General features: G+C 35.6%; 3 protein-coding genes and 1 pseudogene across 3 annotated transcripts; 1 reads left to right on the forward strand and 3 right to left on the reverse strand.

Annotated features, from left to right (window-relative positions):
- Positions 1-1,470: 1,470 nt before the first annotated feature.
- LOC141846543 (uncharacterized) lies at positions 1,471-3,406 on the reverse strand. The gene is made up of 4 exons (XM_074734584.1): positions 3,289-3,406; positions 2,132-2,604; positions 1,868-2,059; positions 1,471-1,791 (listed from the first exon to the last, which is right to left on the reverse strand). Exons 1-4 carry the CDS (start codon positions 3,404-3,406, stop codon positions 1,471-1,473), a joined length of 1,104 nt encoding a protein of 367 aa, XP_074590685.1.
- A 2,125-nt stretch (positions 3,407-5,531) lies between these two features.
- On the forward strand, positions 5,532-10,471 carry LOC141846217 (26S proteasome non-ATPase regulatory subunit 7 homolog A). Its single transcript, XM_074734215.1, has 10 exons — positions 5,532-5,767; positions 7,685-7,777; positions 7,861-7,942; positions 8,298-8,394; positions 8,474-8,549; positions 8,701-8,759; positions 8,862-8,984; positions 9,234-9,291; positions 9,398-9,483; positions 10,134-10,471. The coding sequence occupies exons 1-10, from the start codon at positions 5,581-5,583 to the stop codon at positions 10,200-10,202; spliced, it is 930 nt and encodes a 309-aa protein (XP_074590316.1). The 5' UTR covers positions 5,532-5,580; the 3' UTR covers positions 10,203-10,471.
- A 1,256-nt stretch (positions 10,472-11,727) lies between these two features.
- LOC141846330 (signal recognition particle subunit SRP54 2) lies at positions 11,728-16,659 on the reverse strand. The gene is made up of 9 exons (XM_074734347.1): positions 16,389-16,659; positions 15,072-15,171; positions 13,893-14,046; positions 13,339-13,489; positions 13,094-13,242; positions 12,771-12,871; positions 12,532-12,689; positions 12,282-12,396; positions 11,728-12,190 (listed from the first exon to the last, which is right to left on the reverse strand). The coding sequence occupies exons 1-9, from the start codon at positions 16,617-16,619 to the stop codon at positions 11,856-11,858; spliced, it is 1,494 nt and encodes a 497-aa protein (XP_074590448.1). The 5' UTR covers positions 16,620-16,659; the 3' UTR covers positions 11,728-11,855.
- Positions 16,660-18,291: 1,632 nt separating this feature from the next.
- Positions 18,292-20,680, reverse strand: LOC141846544 (auxin-responsive protein IAA30-like; annotated as a pseudogene).
- Between the last annotated feature and the right edge of the window lie 2,585 nt (positions 20,681-23,265).

Consider the following 23,265-nt stretch of genomic DNA (forward strand, 5'->3'; position numbering starts at 1 on the left):
TGGTCAAAAAAGATTATCAGATTTTTATTAGTGGTGACAGTTAATTGTCATTGAGAATATATGATATTTATAAAAACAAATATATTAACAAAGAATTTAAAGAAGAAAATTTGTAATAAGAATTGTGATTTACGTTAAATTTTTAATCTAATTCATATATATATATATATATATATATATCTTTTATAATTCCACTTAGTGTTTTTTTGGTCTACTTTTCTTAACCTTTAATTTTGTACTCTTTTGATTTTTGTATTGTATTTTTATTTTGTTTCTTTTGTTATTTTATCCATAATTTTCGTTGTATATATAAAGAAAATTATATAAATAAATAAATTTAATAAATTTCTTAGTTATCATTATTATAATCTTTTTTTATTATATTGTCGAGTAAAATATCCCTTTGTATAAGAAAATTATGGGATGATTTAAAGTTAATAGTTAATGTTGAGTAGTTATCTAATGAATTATAATTCATGATTAATTATCATATACATAAATTTTTTTATTTTTTTATTATCAACGAAATGTATTAAGAAATTTATTAATCTTAAATAAATAATCAAAGTTATCAACTATAACTCTCAATCAAACACACTCTTATGGTCTCCCGTCTCTATTCTCTTATATTGTATATTCTATATAGATGCGGTTTTAAAGATTTGTATATATTAAACAAGTTAGCAAGTCAACACCATGACTAATCTCAAATTAGTTAGCATTATTAACAAAAAAAAAATCATTTTCATTTTATTTCCTTATAGATGATCATGAGACCGATCGTGTGAAATAGTTAGAATAGTGAATTTTATCTTTTGCTAAAGAAGTAGTTAACCTTCAATTTTGCATGTCACACATACAATTTATAGTTGTTGAGAGATCTTATTTTATTTCATGTATTATTTTATTCCTACTATTTTCGTTGTATTTATAAAAATGATATGAATAAATAAATTTGATAATTTTTTTAGCTATTCAATTTATATGATTCATGAGTCTTTATTATTTTAATTTTTATCACACAGTCAATGTTATAATCATATGAGAAGAAGTAAATCAAGAAGTTATAGTTGACCATTATAAGGAGGATATTGCCTTGGCTTCATATCAAAATTATACTCTTATCTATTTAAATAAGTTTGTCTTATAATAATCAACTTAATTATATCCTAGAGACTTAATTAATGAATTAGTTGATTTTTTTATCCTTTTTATTTATTCTCGGCCTCCTTTTAATCTCTATCCTCACTTTCAGAACAAGAATCACGTACAGATCCATTGAAAAAGAAAAATATTACATATATAGATCAGAAACACAAACACAACAAGGCCATCGATCATAAAAGAGATACACATCCACGAGCAATTACTGAAAGACGACGTACGAAACTACCAGAACACTCAACAAAAGCCAATTCAACCAATGCAACAAATCAAACAAGCTCCAATCAGTACTCTTAAAGCAATCAACTAACAGACAAAGCACGTCGACGTTTCCGATGGGCACGAACACACACAGCGCCTCTTGTTAGAGTTGTCCTCCGATTGGCAGTCGACATTAATCTTCTCCAGGTAGACACCGATCGCATTGACATAAGACGCTGCTCTTCCAAAGAACCCCACGACTCTGTAACTGCAGCCCTCGAGTTGCGTTGCAGGGAAGACAGATCCACCACAGCCCTTTCCGAACGAATACGAATTCTTGTTCGTCACGATTTCCAGTTTAGTCAAACTGATCGTGTCGTAAATCCCTCGAACTGACGCGATGTGTTCTTTCTCGCCGAGCTCGATCTGCATGAACATGCATGGAACATTAATGTCCGTACGTAAGTACGTTCGTCCTGATGTTATTAATTAATCTATCTACCTGGTGAAGAGTGCCGCCTTCGCCGCCGATTCTGGGCGTCTTATACTCTTTACGGTTGAATTTGTATTCTATTCGAATGGAGTTGATGCGATCGTCTGCACTTACGTTGATGGTTTTAATGTCGTGAAAAGCTCCGATGTCCCACTGGAACCCTAAGCGAGGTCCCCATGGTCCTTCCATCCTTTCGTTTCCCTGTCGCAGTACTGATCGTTTAGGGTTCTATGTCGATCGGAGAATTTAATCGAACATGTACTTTTTACTTACCAATAAAAGCATGTCTTTGTCTGCGACTGCGGCGAGGGCTCTGCAGACGGCGGCTTCGATTTTCTCGAGCGATTTGAGCGTCGGAAAGCCCTGGCTGTCGTCGCCGGCGGCGGCCGCGAGCTCGTCGAAGCAGCAGGCGAGGGGACGCAGTTGCTCCATGACGTTGTCTTCCGCGCAGAAGATCTCCTTGATGAGCTTGACTTGCAGGCGCTCCAGCTTGCACTTGATCTCCCGGAACCGGATGCTCAGCGTCAAGGAGGCCTCCGACTCCACCGCCGCGACGTGGCTTTTGGCCGCGACGACGTCCAGGCGCCTGGCCAGGCGGCAGAGCAGTTCCACGCTGCCGATTCCTCCGCAGGGAAACATGCCGACGACGACGACGACGACGACGACGTCGACCGACGGTGAGCTAAGTGGTGATGAAGGATGCAGCGGAGGGCGCCCTTTAATATTGGGGCTTGCATTGCATGGCGCTGTTGCAGAGATGATGATGATTAATTAATCGAAAGAATTAAAGCAAAAGCGCAAAATTAAAGAAAAAAAAAAGGAGCACGAGATTATCGAGATTGATGAATTTGGGTTGCCGAATTGTCGGTGAGCACTATTTTTATACAGTGCCGGATAGGCCTAGGCCTGTGCCTACGCCTTTAAGACATGTGCCTATGTATATATATATATTATTAATAATATAAAGAAATGTTATGCCGCGCGATTTATCCCGCGCGATCTGTGCTGGACACCTCCAATCCATCGCAGCTGCCGCCACCCTCGCTGCATCGTCCTGTCGCCACCGGCTGCTGCCCCGGGCACGATCGACGCGCCGCTCGCTGGCACTCCTTCCGGCGGCGGATTCCAGTCGGATAATGGTCGGAATCCGATGAATTTGCTCCGAAACGCGATTTGTGCCCACTCATCGCCACTGCCGGCTAAATTGCGATCGGATTCCAGCCAAATCGTGATCGGAGACCGATCGCGATTTGACCGAAATCTGACCGTGATTTTGTCAACAGTATCGAGCATTGGATTTCGATCAAATCGCGATCAGATTCCGGCCAAATCGTGGTCGAAGACCAGTTGAGGAAGGATTGGCGTCGCACGTCGGTCCTTCCTCGGTTGGTCTCCGACCGCGATTTGGTCAAAATCCGACCGCAATTTGCCTGACAGTGGCGGTGAGCAAGCATGGGTCACGTTTTCAGACAAATTCGTCGGATTCCAGCCACTATCCGGCCGGAATATGCCGCCGAAAGGAGCGCAGGCGAGTGGCGTGTCGATCATGCCCGGGGCGACGGCCGGTGGTGGCCGAACGACTCGACGAGGGCGGTGGCAACAGTGGTGGATCAAAGAGTCGCGCACGAGTTTATCACGCAGGATAGTAATCTCGTAATAATATATATATATATATATATATATATATACAATTTTAGATTATTTCAATTTTAATCGTTGAATTTTGTAATTGTCTTAACTTTTTTTTAATCCAGTAGATGTTTCTTTTTTCGGTATTAATTTTTTAAAAAAGCATGCGCTCTCCAACCGTCGATGATTCTTTTACCTCTTTCGTTCATTGATTTTGTGCCTTTTTCTCATTCTTTGCTAGTGATATTCTTTTTCTCTCTTAATTATTAGTGAACTCAAGTCTCATTAGTGAATTCGAGTAAATTTATTGGATGGATGCCTAATTGACATCAAATATTCGATTACGAAAGTTTCCACTTTGGTGCATCAAATATTCGATTACGAAAGTTTCCATTGATCACCAAAGAAAATAAGGAAGTGTTCACAGTGGATGATCCATCGACCTAGTATTCATAGGTCGATCTCTGATTTAGGGAAATAAAAATACATCCATCAATATGTCTAAATTGGGATTAGAATCTTAGATCTTTGATAAACAAAATAGACATACAATCACTTTAATAAAAGGTGTAATCTGTCACTCTAACGGTTTCACACGGTCGGCTCCATGATCATCCGTGATGAAGTAAATTGAGAAGCTACAGTTGACCATGATAAAGGAGAACATTGTCTTGACTTTGCCTACCACTGTACTATTATTAAAAGGCTAATCAATGTACAAATAAATAAATTGATGTTTCTTTCAAGGGGGTTATAAATATTTTATTATTTAATTTATAGCCAAACAAATTGAAAAAAGTTGTCAATAATAATTATCTTTTTCATCCAATTAATCCATTTGTGATAGAAATCGCTTGAAAAATAAAGAAAAAAAATAGTTTTCTATACCATTTTTACAGTCTTGTGTATAGAGGTATATTTCAAATCCTAACGAGCTATCGAATCTCAGATCTCCTGATGCGCCACGTGTCAAGGTGAACAAAAGCTAAAGAAAAAAAAAAGCAAACTAAATTGTTAATTAAAAGGCAAAGTTTTCCCTTTTTTGATAAACAAATGATAAGATTTGATATGACTAATCTCAAATTAGAGACACTATTATGAGTCAATATCTGGGTAATTTCCTGATAGAAGATTCGATATCTAATTCGAATGCATGAAAGAATATTCGATATCTAATTCGAATTATGATCCATTTAAATAATTAAATATAAAGATTTTTGATATAGAGATAGATCTAATAAAATTCTACTTATATCTAATTAAATTATATAAATATATATATAAACCCACTAATATGAAAAAAATAAATCTGATTTTTTTTCCATCTCGATTTTTTTTATTTTACAGGCGACCAATTAAAAAAGAACAAAATGTATAAATCTGATTTTTTTTCCTTCACTTTATTTTCTTAAGTAAAAAATGAAATTTACTACTCCAACGATTTCATACTCAATCTTATGATCATCTGTGAGGAGATAAATCAGAAAATTACAGTTGACTACTATGGGGAGGGCATTGCCCCGACTTCGGTGAGATTCAATCCTTGTCCATTCAATAAATTTGTCCTACACTAACCAACTGAACTATGCCCTAAGGATTTCCTTCTCCTTCTTGATTTATCTCCTCGTAACTTATAGATTTTTATTGAATTATATTTTTTAAATATGATATTAATTTTAATATATTTTTATTGATGATGCTAATTGGATAAAATTAAAAAAATTATTAGTATATAAGATATATGAGGATGAAGATGGATATGAGGATTGAATACTTAATGAAGATGAAGATGGAGATGAGGTGGATATAACAAAGGGAGATAATAGCCATCAATGTAGTTTTGTTTATGAGCTAATTATTATCATATTATCTAAATATTATGGTAAACATATAAAATATATATAATAAAATTTGGATGAAATAATATCTATATTTTTATTTGTCTGTTTATTATTATTATTATTTATTTATTTATTTATTATTATTATTATTTATTTATTTATTAGGACTAATTTTCTTTTCTTGTTCCGTTGCTCTTTGGAAGCGAAGGCTACAGCCCTAGCGAAGAGGAAAGAAAGGAGAGGGGGAGGAAGATGGACGTGGTGAAGGCCCAGCAGTTGTCCGGTAGGGCGGTGGAGAAGGTGATCGTCCACCCGCTGGTGCTGCTCAGCATCGTCGACAACTACAATCGCGTCGCCCGGGACACTCGCAAGCGCGTTGTCGGCGTCCTACTCGGATCCTCCGCCAAGGGCACGGTCGACGTCACCAATTCCTACGCAGGTCGGGCCTCTTCACCTTGATCCCAGTCTCGGTGCCTCGGCCGCATCCTGTGATCTGGGTGATGATAATCTCTTACTGTTAGGTTAGAGGATTGTCTGGATAGATCGTGACGGAACGAGGCTAATTATGATATCAAAATTATAAATTTGTTGTGGGTCTTTTCTATCACTATAGGTGTTATAAATATTGTCAAAGAACCAACGGGACTAGGGCCTAATTGTAAATCCAGGGCTTTTCTTGATTCATTCAGTGGTTGATAATGTGTTCGTTGAACATTATAATTGCTTGGGGATGCAGATGGTGTCTTGGCGAACAAGTTAAGGCGTTATGTTCTGCTTAATTCCTGCTCATAGGCCATGGAGGCTTTAAGACTTTTCCTGAGAATAAAGTCCATTGTCAAGACTTTGGTTTTTTACTTGTTGATATAGTTTATAAGGTATTGAGAGATCATGCACAATTAATTTTTATTATATTTGGTGGTTTGAGGATGTGAGCATTTTCTTTCAATAGATTGGGATTGATTTCTCCATATAACCAGATTAATGTGTGCTAATTGTATCCATTCCATTTGACCATTTTTAATTTGACAAGTCCATTCACAATGATTGTTTATATGATTGTAGACACATAGCCTGAAGCTCTGTACTATGTTCTTTGGGCTCTGATAGATTTTTCATTCATACTTATTGACTAGTTTTGAATTGGTTTTATTGGTGACTAGCATATGCACCAAACACGTAGCTAGTGGCATCACCTTTGCTTGGTAGTTTCTGTTCCCTTTTGTGACTCATTCTGTGAGATGGATGATCTCTGTTCATTAAGTAAATTCTCAAAAAGAGTAACATAGGGTCACGCTACACTTAAAACCATGGCTTCACTCTTGTATCCGATGTAGTTTAGCTGAGTTGAACCAAGATTGACATTGGCCAATCCATCTCTCCTGAGAGTTTGAAATTTGTGATGTTTACAACAAATAATCAAAGGCAGAGTTAACTACCTCAAATCAAATAGTTGGTGAACGAATTAAATGAGATTTCATCAGATTATTTAATAATTGAGGATCATATTTATTCCCCTTGTTTTTTGTACTATAGTTTAAGACTATAAGTCCAGATCCTACCTCTGATATGACCAAACAATCTAGACACTGAATTGGATAATGTGAACTATGCTTAAAACTTATAGGGTAGGGAACAATAAGGCATTTATGTTTTTCTTGATTTAGATACAAACAAATGAGAATGCCAAATGAAAGTTAGCTTAGTTTTTTTTTTTAAAGTGAGTGCAGAAAGACAAATAAGCATGCCATCAAGAGGATGTCTGAACTTTTTTTGTGTGTGCAGTTTATTTTTCTTTTGGGAGAATTTTTTTCTAGAGTCATCTACATAATGTTGGCAGGGTACATTTCTAGTTTGCAACCGATGCATTTTACTGTTTAGTTTCAGCACAAATGAGTTAATCAGTGACAGATGAAGGATTATGTTAACTCTTGGCTATTAGTTTAACTTGTTTTTTTCAGTTTTGTAGATATGATTTTATAATTATTCTATCTCACTATTAAGTAATAATCAAACGGATATGTGAAGTATGATGTTTTTACTCATTCCATTAATAAAACACCAAACCTTGAATCATTATTCAGATGGGTACTTTGAAATATAGATCTTTGCTTATTGATGAAGTAATGAAATATAATTAAAAGGCCGATTTTGGATTATGTTGGAGTTTTGAGTTAATTGCTTAAGTGGTTGTTTTTTTCCTTGAATTTTTCAAAGTGGGCTGGTTTATATTGTACTTGAATCACATTGCTGTTCTCTGAACAGATCCTTCTCAACCCATTTTTCTTTTCAACCACCTTATGCTAGAATTATGCCATTTCGCTGGTTTATGTTCCTCACATCTTACCAATTTTTTCAGTGCCTTTTGAAGAGGATGAGAAAGACTCAAGCATTTGGTTTCTGGATCACAATTATCACGAGTCAATGTTTTCTATGTTCAAAAGGATAAATGGTGCTGACCTGTTCAAACTTCGAATTTTTTGTGAAAGAATACTAATCTTCTTTTTGTGCCTAAGTCAATCTTCTTGTTTGTAGCCAAGGAGCACGTTGTGGGTTGGTATAGCACAGGGCCCAAGTTACGGGAAAATGATTTGGATATCCATGCTTTGTTTAATGAGTAAGATTATCAGTTCACTTAGTTGTTTAATTTAACATTTTTTATAAACAAAAACTCTTCTTTCCTAAAGCTAGTATCAGAGAGTTAACACTTACCTAGTTCCTTATTAAAGTATGATCACTGGTTCTCTGTCTGCCCCTGTGAATAGATATCAGGTGGTCAGGATGTAAACTGGTTCTTTGCAGCATTAATTTTGATGGAGTTAATTTTTCACTTAACTATTTTTGGGAAACAATAAATAAGTTTAGTTGGCTGTACTAGATTGAAATTTTTTGGGCCAATTTTCTTTTTTGAGAAATAACATTTCGGATCTAATTGGCTATATCATATTGATGTGTTGTGCTTGTCACTCCAGCTATGTTCCAAATCCTATCTTGGTAATCATTGATGTCCAACCTAAAGAGCTTGGCATACCTACGAAAGCATACTATGCTGTGGAAGAGGTCAAAGAGGTGAGTGTGTATGGGTCTAATGAGTTTTAATGTATTTGTTTATTTAATAAGTTTATTAAATTGTTATATTTGGCTGTAGAATGCCACACAGAAAAGTCAGAAAGTGTTTGTCCATGTGCCCTCAGAAATTGCAGCTCATGAAGTTGAGGAAATTGGTACTTAGTTGTTCAATTGAGACTCCCATGATTCTTTAAATATATACATATACACATACTATTCAACTAGTAGTTGAGTAGCCATTTGTTTCTGTTTGTGAAAATAAACTAGCGAAGTGTTTATGTGGACTAATTTCTCCTCTGTTTGCAGGAGTCGAACACTTGTTGAGAGATGTCAAGGATACAACAATCAGCACCCTAGCGACTGAGGTTATTACTCCTCCTAATTGAGCAGTGCATCATTAACACGATTTATGTGTGAATTTGTGATACATGATCTGAGATGATTGTTAAAATCTATATTTTGTGCAGGTCACTGGCAAACTCGCAGCCCTGAAGGGGCTAGATGCAAGGTTACACGAGATACGAAGTTATCTAGAACTTGTCATTGATGGGAAGCTACCTTTGAATCATGAGATTTTGTACAACTTGCAGGTACAGTACTCCTTATCTTCTTTTATCATCTTTATAACCAGCATTTCCTGTGAATTTTCCTTCATTTTTCTGTGCTTAAACATCAAAATTGTTGATCTCTAATAAAATGTGTTCAGCAATTTTCTATTCATACATACATATTTTCATTGCAAACTTGTATTCACCGGTGTTTGAAATCTAGCATATCAAAGCATATATGTGATCATAATCTTTGTGCTGATTTAAATCCAAGTAAATTATCTTTTGCAGGACATTTTCAATCTACTTCCAAACCTTAATGTGAACGAATTAATCAAGGCGTTTGCAGGTAATTTTGTTACCTGCAGCAAATCAAAAGCAAAGTCTATGCAATTCTTTTTTTTTTCCAGATTTTCAACATTTTTATTGACATTATTTCCCTTCCATTTTTGCAGTGAAAACAAATGACATGATGCTAGCTATATACCTCTCTTCTCTCATCCGAAGCGTTATCGCCCTTCACAACCTGATTAACAATAAAGTGAGTCTAGTTTATTCTGTATTTTCTGACTTCTCTGCACGTCTGTTTCTTAACTAGAGTCTTCCACATCACTGAAATTTAACTATAGATATCAGTTTCTATATCGAAAATGATGGCTAGAAAACAATATTTTTACAATGATTCAATCTACATCAAGAATCAGAATAATCATTCACTAGCAACTTGTAATTTCTAGACTATAATTGTGTGCTTGGTACATAAAAATAGTTATTCTATAGTCTATAAATCTCCAGGGAGTAAGTATTGTTATGTTTGGATGAAAAATGAACTTAAAATATGAATTTTGGTAGGCCAGACGGCCGGTCAAACGGAGAGGGCAAACAGTCTGTTCGAGTAGTTATGCAGGGTAAATTTGTAGAATCAAATTGAACTTATCCTGCCAGTTAAACTAGTTGGACAAAATATTTCATGATGGATTATATTTTTATAAATGTGAAAAATATTTTTTATAATTTTTATATGAATTGAATGTATGAATAATTATTCAATGGCTATTCCATTGTATGAACAAAACAAGAAATACTTTATTTTATTTCTCATTTATGAATCAAACACATCATTAGCCTCTATCTCTCTCTTATATGAGCACAAGTTCCTTCAACTGATGTTATGCATTTTGGTGATTGTAGATGTTGAACAAGGACCACGAGAAAGCTGAAGACTCCAAGCCCTCTGCAACAACTGCTACTGTAAACTAGGATCGGATGAAGCTATACCTTGTGCTACAAGTTTTTTTATGCACTGAAACAGGATCACTTGGCTTGTGGATTTCACTAGTTGGTTAGTTTATCTAGATGTCGATTTTGCACATTACATCATCTGGATTCTTGCTTGGCCGCCAAGTTCGCTCCAATGTGTTATCACATTGCGAAAACATTTAATTCATTCGAAGGTGATACTCTAATTATGATTATCAATTGGTTAGTTGGATGTAATATGCAGGATTGGACAATAGCTTTCTATTCAAGTATTTTGGGCTCAAATCAAATAAATAGCATATGGTGTAAATTTTTTTTTTAGTTTTTTTTGTGGTAATGACAAATCCAACATGGAGTGACTGCTCCCAGGCAGTGTTTTCAATTGAATAGGAGGGGGAATTTTCTCATTGTAATAAATAAATAAATCTTGATTAGCCAAATTCAGTCAGTATTACCATATTTAATAAAAAAAATTAGGGTAAAAAACAAATGAAGATTCATCACTTGCAAAATATTTCATTCTCAATTAAAGTAATAAAGTATTACAAGTTACTGAATAGTTATTATAATATTTAAAAATTACTTATGACTATTAATTATAATGTGTGTTATTATAATAGAAATTATTTATGAATTATAATATAAAAAGCTACTAAATAGTTACTATAATATTTAAAGTTATTTAGTAAGTTGTTATAATATATTTAGGGTGAATAAAATTTAAAATTTATATCGTATAAAAATTATTCAATAGCTATTATAATATGTGACGCTATCAAATAACTATAATATGTAAAAATATATAGATGCTATCAAATAACTATAATATATAAAAGTTATAGTAACGGTTAAAATGTATTTAGGATGAATTTAAAATTTAAGACTTACAATATATAGAAATTATGGAATAGCTGTTAAAATGTATTTAAAGTCATTATGATTTAAAAATTACACCTTATAAAAGTTATTCAATAATTGCTATCATATATAAAAACTACTCAATAATTACTATAAAATATTTAAAACGAGTTTAAAATTTAAAATCTAAAAACAATATTATATCAAAACACTACCAACTTAATCAAAATTATTTTAAAATAATTATAAAAATTATTATATAACAATTATAATTTTAAATTCATCCTAAACGCATTATAATAATTATTGGATAATTTCTATACATTATAGCAATTATTGAATAACTTTTATACAATGCAAATTCTAAATCCTAAATTCATCATAAATATATTATAACAACTATCAAATAACTTCAATACATTATAATAATTACTGGATAGATTGTATAGGTTGTGCTAACTATTAGTAACAGTTATAACAACATTGAGTCAGAATATTTTCAAGAGATATATATTATATATATATATATATATATAGAAGCACTGTCAAAATAACAAAAGCCAAACAGATAGTCATGATGATTCCTCTACATTTTCAGATTACCTACAAGCAGCTAATTAATTAACACATTCTCCACCAAATTAATCTTTCGCTATTATTTGTGCCCTTTTCACTGCATGCATGGCGATAAAAGTCTTAACCAACCAGAAGAATTCAAATTGCCTTTGCAGCATGCATTAATTGTCTTGTTGTACATAGCAACAAACGTTCTTTAGCTCTTCTTCACTCACTCTACTACTTGTCTCCCCGCCCGAACATTCCGCCTAAACCGCCCATGTCTTTGGAACCCATCTGCTTCATCAAGCTCTGGAGGCCTCCCATGCCGCCGATCTGCTTCAGCATTTGCGGGGGCAAGACCTTGCTCATGTGTTGTGCGTTCATATTTCGAGACAAAGCACTCATTTCACCTTTCTTTGGGATCTTAAGCCCTTTCATCTTACCCCAGATTTTGGCAAGGCGCTTGTATTCCTCCAGCATCTCCATCACATCTCTCACCGACCGGCCTGAGCCCCTTGCAACCCGCATTATGCGGGAATCATTGAAAAGTTTTGGATTTGTGCTATCCAACTCTGAGTAGTTTAACAGAACAGAACAGAAAAGAAAAGGAAATCAGAATACTGTTTAACCAGCATGCTAGAATTAGTGATCACATTTACCGACCTGCATTTGTCATGGAATCCATCATCGTCATGTAACGCTTGATTTTTGCTTGACTTTCTTTCTCGTGCCCTTTCGGCATCAACTCTGCGCTAAACCCAGGTAACATAGAAAAGACCTAAATGTAACATAGTGCTAGTAAGAAGGATAGCAGCCATAAAACATATCGATATAAATTTCATGAAATTGCAGAAACTGGACTAGAAATTAACTATTTTGCTAATAATACCGATGATACAGAAAATTTTTCTACCTGTCCAATAGGACCCATTTTGAGAATATTCTGAAACTGTTCGTACATAAGACGGAGAGTAAAGTTTCCTTCGGAAAGCTTCTGCAAAAGCTCAGGTTGTTGATCTGTAGGCACGACTTCATGAATTTTGTCCATGAACCCAGACCAATCACCCATACCTACAGTTGGTGAAGAGTTAAAATGATCAGTTACTGAGCAAGTATTGTGGGCAAATATCAGTGACATAAATATTACTATACCTAAAAGACGACTAACAAATGGCTTGACGTCAAATACTTCAAATTCCTCCATGTGCTCTCCAGTTCCGATAAAGATGACAGGGCTTTTTGTGGCCGCAACTCTGCAAGGGGAGACAAACTATCCATTAAAGTAAGGTACCAAAGTGATTAGGATTGCCCGCCAGAGGGTGTAATAATATTATACTTAGATAAATGCAAGCATATAACACATTGTTCCGTACAAAAATATAAAAAAAAACAAAGTTCATGGAGAAAACGATATAAGGCCCAAAGTTTGTGAACTATAAAACTTGAGTCAGATGAGTGTAACAAAGAGCTCTTACGCACTAAGTGCACCACCACCTTTTGCGTGACCATCCATTTTAGTGATGATCACAGCTCCAACTGCTACACTCTGTTTGAAGGCTTGTGCTTGATCAAATGCTGCTTGACCAATACTACTGTCCATGACAAATATGATGAGATCGGGTTTCTGAGATACAAGAACAAGAGATTAACATATTTTTTTGTTGTATGCAACAACACTCAGATGTATATGTGAAATGGAAGGAACAATATATATATGTACCGTTGCTTCTGACACTTGACGCATTTCTTCAAACAAAGCAGCCTCCTGTTTGTGTCGTCCACTTGTGTCCACAATAATCAAATCTCGATTTTCTTTCTTAAATGTTTCAACTCCTTCAACAGCAATTTTTACTGGATCTGATTCCATGTAGCTGTATCAAGTGATCAATGAGATCTGTAAATATGCTGAGCAAAGACTTCAAGTGCACAGACAAGAGCAGCATGATACTCCATTCAGTTATAAAGAAAAATAGACAGAATATACATTACTCACTGGACAGGCTGAATCACTATACTTGCTGTGTCACTATATTTAACTATCTAACTATCTCATGCTTCTAAGCTTCTAAAAGATCAGTAATACTAACAGATTCCTCAATATTTAGATCACCCATCAGCATCATTGTGCTAATGGGAATGCAATAGTTGCCATGCTTAACAAAAACTCTAGTTGTTCCATACAAATACTGTTAACAATAAGATAACAAGAAGCAGCTAAGAGGAGAATAAGAAAATAAAAAGAAAAAAAAATCAACAATCTTCTGGAAACAATACCTTCCATAATAGGGGATTTTGGTTTTTGTTGCATTTTGCTTTAACTGATCAAAAGCACCAGCTCTAAATGTATCAGCACAAACTAATGCAGGTTTCCATCCCTTCTTTTGATAATAATATGCATATTTAGTACAAGTTGTTGTCTTTCCAGAACCTGATACAAACAACAGTCTGTCAGTGACACAACAAATTGTTTGAACATAGAACCAATTGTAAGGGCAATGTTTCTCACGCAAAACAATCTGACTGATGTAAGGCAGACATAAATATGTAGTTATGAGTATAGGTGTACTCCCATATAGAGTGTTTAGTCATAAATACAACTGTAATATTCTCTTTTGATAATTACAATGTAATGCTATCCTTCAAAACTGGGTATCACAGTCAGCTCTCTCCAAGGTTAGATTTTTATTTTTTTTTTCAATTCCCTAAATGGGTAAGGGTTAATGTGACAGTATCGCCTCCCTCCCCAACCATCTCACCATAGAAGCAGAATATGTTTCCATATCTTTTCGACAGCCTTCCTCCCAATTCTGTATCTCAGAGTAATACAAGGCTTTATCCAGTTGTTTATCCCGATATCTTTTTTTTTCCATACAATCCTTTAGATTTTCTACTTCATCTTCAAAATTCAGTTTGAGGAGAATTTATTGCACCAATTGTGCTGAAGATTAGATCAATTCAGTCAAAGTCTCTTCTGAAGATAATTACCAACTTCGGTTTAGAGAGATACATATCAAAGCTTCACAATCACAGCATCAGTATTAAAACTATGTTTCTGTAGGGATAATGATGCATTACTGAGATCACACATAACCGTGATGCGAGCCTCATGCACCAATTTGCATACATAATTTAGTAACCATGGTGAATGATTGCCATGGTGAAATATCTATCTATCTATCTATATAACTCCAGCAAGAAAATACTAAATAATAAAGACACTTGAAATCCAATGCATATTATCCAAACTGTTGTTTATTGCATGTATTTTTGTTGATATATCAAATATTTTGTAATTGTGGAGACTCTGTCTTTTGTGTTTTTTTGGTCCAAGTCATTGCAACAGCAAAAATCTCATTAGTTTATCAAACACACTCCAAGTATAATACATTTCTAGCATAGCTCTGATCATTATGATGATGCAGGTGTCAATTGAAATATCAATTATTATTATACCTTGGAGGCCAACAAACATTACCACACTAGTCTTTCCCTTCTTGGGAGTGAAAGAAGGTTTTCCAGGATCCAACATCTTGCATAGCTCATTGAAAACAGCCTAACAAAATAACAAAAACCAACCATACAATTAGAACTGGTAGAATCATTAAAAATGAACTCAACTACCAACTTATAACAACAGACCTTCATGTGGCACAATGCAGAAAGATAACAAGTCAAAATGGCAAATCATTTGGTTAGATTAACTGCAGTGTTAAGAGTAATTTTCGGACAGTGTACACAAAAACAAATTTGAAAAGAAAAAGAAGATTCTTATAAATATAGAATTTATGGGTTGTGTTCAAAGACGGATATATTCTTAACCAATTTATCTCATCTCATTTTTACTGTAATATTTACATGGATGTGCTCAGGAATATTAACACTTCTACTTACATCACTTTGTAACTGACCCTACAAATCCATCTGAATATTTTACTTCTGCAGAACTAGTTTAATCGCAGAGGTTCACATAAACGTCACGGAATGATTTCAAATCCAGAAAACAAAGGACGCCAACACTGCAAAGGAATCAATTCAAACTAAAACACGTAATTCAGTCATGATATGATCCCATAAATCCTAATTCTAACTATTCTTGTGAGTTGACTTTGTATGAAACTGGACAACGTTTTTTCTTTGGAAGTATGTTGACTATCTTCTATAGACCACCCCTGTTCCTCTTTCTTCACCAAAAAATTAGGTGTCTGATAATACCTTCGAAAGACAAGTAGATTTCCTTTTGTATAGTCATATTTGTCATCCAGGAATTGATAATCCTACACACTTCTATTAGTTTTTCCTGTCATTGCCATGGTCTGCTTGAACAATATAATTAGTTTGTTTGCCATATCGGTCTCCTGTTCTGCCAGAATAAATCTTGTATGATGAACACAATCCATGGCAGAGCTTGTGAAAGCAATGAGTTTAAACTGGTTTCTTTCTCAATCTACTTGCAGACAAAGAAAATTGGTCTTGTTTGGTTTGTGAAAGTTGTCTGATCTCAGTTTTCTTTTCTTTTTTTTTTCGAAAATAGAACTTGAAAATATAAAAGAAAAATAAAACAAATAATTTATCATTACAATTTATTGACACCTATGAATGTATTAGAGGTGAATTGTACCAGAGAGTTAATGATAAATATTTGTGCTTTTCAGTTTCCCCTGGGAACTTTTAGCCCACAGATCTTGTAATAGGGAAATCAAAAGAAATCAATTTATGTTAATCCTAGATCGAAAAATTAAAAATGACTTAGGGTGACAGATAGGCACGGACCTGTTGAATAATTCGACGCTTGTTGTGACCCGCGGCGAGCTCGTCGAGGTTGACGATCCGCTTGATGTTCGCCTGCATATCGCGGACCAGCTTGAACTGCACGTCGGACTGCAGCAGGGCGCGGGAGATCTCATTGAGGCACTCGCTGAGCACCTTCTCGTCGATGATGGTCGCGTTGCTCATCTGCTGCAACGCGCGGGCGATGCTCCCTCCGAGCTGTGCGAGCACCATCTTTGCGCCAAGATTCGCCCGGATTAGAAGACGGAGGAAGGAGAGGACGGTCTTGGAAACGGAGACGGTCAAAGGAAGGAGGCGGCGCGACGGAGGCGCACGGAAGGAGACACGCCAGTGCTCTGCGTAGAAGCGGGACGCCGAGGCGGAGGGATCCGTCGGCCGGAGAGCAGGGAGGGAGATGGAAAAAGGAAGGAGACGGGGAGGGATACAGAAGACGGAGGCCTGGCCATCGTCGGAAGCGAAGGCAATGGCCTACTATAGGGAAAAAATCAGTGCCTTGATCGAGAAAGCACGGCTACGATTACATTTAGATAACATACGGACAGCCAAGATCTATTCTAGAAAGCCGACAAAATCAAATGGGCCGGATCGAGCTTGATTCGGACCAATATAAATATTAGCCCGAGTTGATCAATGACGTAATCTTAAATTACTTATCCATATAAAAATTTGATCGGAAATGGAAAAATCGAAAAAGGAAAATAAAAAATAATAATTATAGATCAGTGTAGAGGTATATTATAAACTCATAAGTAACACAACACAGGCATAGAGCAATGTTTCAGATGAGCAACGTAACATTGTTTACTGTCCATACAAAAAACAACGAAAAATAAATAAATAAAAGAAATATATATATATATATATATATATATATATATATATATATATATATATATATATATATATATATATATAAACAAACACACTACAGATGCAAGATGCTTGATTTTTAATCTAGAAGCTTAATTATGTGATATTTGATTGTTGATGAACCACATGTTGGGTTGCAAGGGTGCAAACATAGTCCCACATCTAAAGTACATGGAAAAGATCATGGAGTTAAAAGGATGAAAAGTATCTCCATTGGTATGAGACCTTTTGGGGAGAGCCCAAGAACAAAGCCATGAGGATTTAGGCCCAAAGTGGACAATATCATACCATTGTGGAGATATTTTGATTTCATCGGTACTAACAAGTGGTATCAGAGCGAGACTGCTCTTCACCGGACTAACCGTCGGATGAGCCATGATCCAGATCTAACCATGTGGTTTGAACCTTAAACAAAGGAAGTGAGTGCTTCCATCGGTACTAACAAGTGGTATCAAAGCGAGACTGCTCTTCACCGGACTAACCGTCGGATGAGCCATGATCCAGATCTAACCATGTGGTTTGAACCTTAAACAAAGGAAGTGAGTGCTCCCGTGTCTGAATCAAGAGGACCAGACACCAGGTGAGAAGTCCTAATAGGTCGGGTGGACCGAGGGGCAAAAAGTTCTAGTTGCGACTAGGTGGGAAGTCCTAATAGGTCGGGTGGACCAAGGGACAAAAAGTCCTAGCTGCGGCTAGGTGGGAAGTCCTAGTAGGTCGGGTGGACCGAGGGGCAAAAAGTCCTGGTGGGTCGAGGATTCAGACATCAAAACGACGTTGGGGGGGCCTGTGGTCCTTTGTTTGAGGGGGGATTGTTGGGTTGCAAAGGTGCAAACATAATCCCACATCTAAAGTACATGGAAAAGATCATGAGGTTAAAAGGATGGAAAGTATCTCCATTGGTTGAAGCCTTTTGGGGAGAGCCCAAGAACAAAGCCATGAGGGTTTACGCCCAAAGTGGACAATATCATACCATTGTGGAGATATTTTGATTCCATCGGTTCTAACACCACAGGCTTCAGCTTCTGTTCTTACGTTTCTCCATGGCCCTCGGTGCTGTAATTAGGAAGCAGAAGAACAATAGTTTGATTAATTAATCTGTTTGATAAAACTAATGACCTTGCTTAAATACTAAATCTCTATTCATTAGAGCTAGCATAAAATGAAACAAAAATAGATAGAGATAAAATAAATATGTTTAAAAATGATAAATATGTATGCTTAATTACCAAGTCCGACGGCCTCTAATCCCTTCATTATCCTCAAACGTACGTTTACAAGAGTCAACAAACATCCTGGATTAATTATTTTGGTTAATTAAATCAAAATTAAATCTGTTTAAAAAACTTAATTAGCATCTACAAATTAAATTAAAGTCACGCTAACTTACTCCCAAGGAACATCCCCTACGAGCATCCAATCCCCATCCTTGTCTTCATAAGTTGGCACAAACTCAGATTCATTGATCACCAGTTCCGTTACCTTGCCGTCGACGTTCATGAAATCCCTCACGCTTATTCCTTGCTCAGACCCATAATTTCCTGATACACATACATATTTCCATACTTGATTACATATACATAGAGAAGCTTGATGCTCACGTGTTCCGTTTTGATGAAGAGAAGAATAAAAAAATAGTGATACAGACTAACAGTTGTAGGGAATGAGCTGTATAACCCTGTGGATGAACTCTAAAGCTTCCAAAAAAATGAGATAATTATCCACCATTAATAGTTAGCATGTTCGTCTTCCCATTATTTTGATGGGTGCAACTTGCACGACCTCTCACATGGTATGTCTCACTTATATTTATTATTCGACTGACATACAAAAGAGTACATGCATATAGACGTAGGTGAGCTTTCTGTGTTGCATGGTAAGTGTTAAAGAAAACTGAAATAAATAGTTACCGGAAGTGGTGAAGGAGGAGAACATCTTCTGCAAGGCCATGGAGAGATCCTGGTAGCTCTTGTAGGTCTTGAGGTCGACCTTGCGAAGGTAAGGAGCGCCGTCCATGCTCACCTTCAAGAAAGCGGCAGCAGAAGCAGTTACTGTTTTCTCGCCTTGTTCTTCCTTGTTCTTGCTCTCAGGATGTTGCTGCATGCTAAGAATGTTCTTCCTGAAGGATCGAACTGGAGGCCAGCCCACCACTTGTGCTCTGTTGATCATTTAATTATGTTAGTGAAAAAATATAATTGGTTTATAAAGTTGATACCTTGATTAGGTTATAATGATCAACTAATTATAAGTTTATTGTTTTTACAAAGTCGGATTTAGAAACAAAGCATATATAGGAACCTCAGAAAGAGTATTATCCAAAATGATTAGAATTGATGAAGAAAATTAAATTATCATCACAGCTATGTAGTTGTTGATGTGATATATAGGAGAAGTTTGAGAACAATATGAGGCTAGCTAATTTAGTTGAGTTTGCTTTTGATGTTGTAAATGGTCTTGTTGTATTTTTTTGTATCTTGTATGCCCATATAAATATCATCTATTCTTTTTTCACGTATTCTAGGTGCATGCATATAAATATCATCTGTTCTTGGAAGCTATATACTATAAACTTAAAATAATTTGTCCATTTGCTTTACATGCAATAGTTTATCGTCCATTGAGATGTAGAGAAGAAAGTAATTTTTGTTAAAAGAAAATATTTAACAAAACACTAAGCCTGTTTACGAAAGCGAGCCTTAAGATCCAAGTACACTAGAAAAAAAAATCCATTTATAACAAACTATCACATAGCATGCATATATTTCTTAATTAGAATTTTTTGTAGACTGAGCGTAGAATTTCATGACTTCATGTTAACTTAAGACAAAGAGAACATGTAAATCTTGTATTCAATATTCACAAAAGATTAATAGAGATTAAATAAGCTTCTGAAATTATGAGCATAAATCTACGTACTTGGGAGCATGTGGCTTCTCATGAGCATCAGTAGCCTTGTTTTCTTTCTCGGTGGACACTAATTCTTTGATCATTGACTTTAACCGTTGATTTTGATCAGAGAAAGACTTAGACTTGACGTGACTTTTGAAAAAAAAAGAAAATATAATTAAGTTTTTATCTTTTATTATAAAAAGATAAATACTTAATTTTTATTAAGGATAATTCTCTTAATCTTTTATTAAAGATAAAGTTTATCTTTATTTAATCAACGGCTACGGATCAAAGCCTATCTCCGATCTACAGTTAGGATCGTATCAACGGATCAACGATCCAGATCTATTCTCTTGGGCTATAAATAAGACTTAGAGTTTTAAAAGTTAGATCATTCAATACATTTTATTTCTTTTCTCTTTTAAGTCTGTGAGCTGTAATTGTCTGTAAAAGGCTTCTTCGCCTTCAACAAAGGAGATCGTCATACTGCGCTTCAACCGCCTTGGATCTGCAACCATCTAGGTTTAGACCAATTAAACTCCGGTGTTAGTCTTTTACTAGTTTTAATTATACTCTTTCAATTAATGTTTGTTTTAATTAATTGTCACTAACTTCTATCCTTGAAAAGAACGCAAGAGATCGATTTTTATTTTTCAGACAATTCATCCCCTCTTGACGGTCCACCTCGATACTACAAATAATGTCCTTGGATAGCTAGTTTTAATCTATATCATATATATCGATTGTTTGAATCGATAGTGAGATGATATAGAGAACACTACTTTTAATCATTTCTAATCAACATTAATATTTAGGGACGATGTTAATGAGCTAAGACTAGCATGTAGGTCAACTGGATGACTTGATCTCACAAGTCATGGATATATATAGGATATCGCGTTGACACATGGGTATACATTAGAGAATGTATACTGATTTGACCCGCCATGAGAAAATTTCATGAATCGTTATATGAGTGCCATAAACTTTATCATATGACTATTGGTATGAATAATCCTTAGACCTGAAGTCACTACAGTTCTCTACATAAGAAATTATGTACTTTGGTATCGTCAAACGTCACCCGTAACAGGGTGGACTATAAAGGCGAGCACTGAGTATGTAACAAATTATGCGGAGGGATGTGAGTGATGTAGATGAGATCTATCTCTCCCATATAACGTGAGTGATATCTTACGACCTCTTGATAGAGTAAGACCATAAAATATATGGTCATGCTCAAATGAGTCAATATAAGATATTGAACTCATTTGCTTGAGTGAGTCTACTTGGAGATCAAGAAACATAAAGATTGATAAAAGGATGACACAGTTTATGCCTCATTGATCAATATAGATATCGAGTATAGAAGGACATGGTCGTACATTATCATAGTCACGGAGGTTATGTCGGATCTCGACATTCTTGTCACTTGGTTAGCAATAATGCATTATTAGATGTCGCTCATTGCTTATGTTTCTAAAATGAGTTTTAGAAACATTGCCAACGTTACAAGAACCTATTGGGTCACACACAAATAACACTCTATTTGGAGATGAGTTCATTGATTAAAAGAACAATTAAGCTCATTGGATGACCTAGACTTGAGTTAGACTCAAGTTGGTTGAATTTGAGTTAGACTCAAATTAAGCCATTATGAATTTTGATTCATCATGCATGATTAATGTGAATTAATCATGCAATTAAGAAGGAGGAAGTTACATGCATGGAAGTTATCATGCATGAGTTGAATTTGAGTTAGACTCAAATTAAGCCAAGAGGAATTTTGATTCATCATGCATGATTAATATGGATTAATCATGCAATTAAGAAGAGAAAGTTACATGCATGGAAGTTATCATGCATGAGTTGAATTTGAATTAAACTCAAATCAAGCCAAATTGGATTTTGATTCATCATGCATGATTAATGTGGATTAATCATGCAATAAAGAGGAGGAGGTTACATGCATGAGAGTTATCATGCTTGATTAATAGGATTAATCATGCATTGATGATGAATACCAAAAGCCTAAAAACCCTTGATATTCATGGCATGAGTATAAAAGAGTTTTCTCTTGCAAAACTCTATGGTTGTTCATTTTTCTTCCTTCCTCCCTCACTTGGCTGAAACCCTCTTCCCTCTCTTGGCCGAAATCCACAAAGGTTAACTACAAGAAAAAAGCTAATATACAACGCTTTTAATGCGTTATCTATCTGGGTGAAAAAGCGTTGTAGGAGCCCCTGTTGTAAAAGGGGTCCCCCAACGACAACGCTTTTTAAGCGTTGTCTTTGTTAACATCGATAACACTTTTGCAACGTTGTGTTTTTGGAGCTTTCCCTCTATCCCTTGCACCTCCCAAATCTGATTGATCAACTTATCTAAAGAATTTATGGGTTGTGTTCAAAGACGGATATATTCTTAACCAATTTATCTCATCTCATTTTTACTGTAATATTTTCATGGATGTGCTCAGGAATACTAACACTTCTATTTACATCACTTTGTAATTGACCCTACAAATCCATCTAAATATTTTACTTCTGCAGAACTACTTTAATAGCAGAGCTTCACATAAACGTCACGGAATGATTTCAAATCCAGGAAACAAAGGACGCCAACACTGCAAAGGAATCAATTCAAACTAAAACACATAATTCAGTCATGATATGATCCCATAAATCCTAATTCTAACTTTGTTGTTAAGTATGTGTTATTTTCCCCTGGGAACTTTTATCCCTCAGATTTTGTAATAGGGAAATAAAAAAAAATCAAAATGGTATATTTATGTTAATCCCAGATCGAAAAATTAAAAATGACTTAGGGCGACAGATAGGCACCGACCTATTGAATAATTCGACGCTTGTTGTGACCCGTGGCGAGCTCGTCGAGGTTGACGATCCGCTTGATGTTCGCCTGCATATCGCGGACCAGCTTGAACTGCACGTCGAACTGTAGGAAGGCGCGCGAGATCTCATTGAGGCACTTGCTGAGCACCTTCTCGTCGATGATGGTCGCGTTGCTCATCTCCTGCAATGCGCGGGCGATGCTCCCTCCGAGCTATGTGAGCACCATCTTTGCGCTAAGATTCGCCGCCCGATCT

Source organism: Curcuma longa, chromosome 15 (assembly GCF_044706935.1).
Source record: "Curcuma longa cultivar G26 ecotype Majalengka, Jawa Barat chromosome 15, ITB_CL_G26_1.1, whole genome shotgun sequence".
NCBI classification, from domain to species: Eukaryota; Viridiplantae; Streptophyta; class Magnoliopsida; order Zingiberales; family Zingiberaceae; genus Curcuma; species Curcuma longa.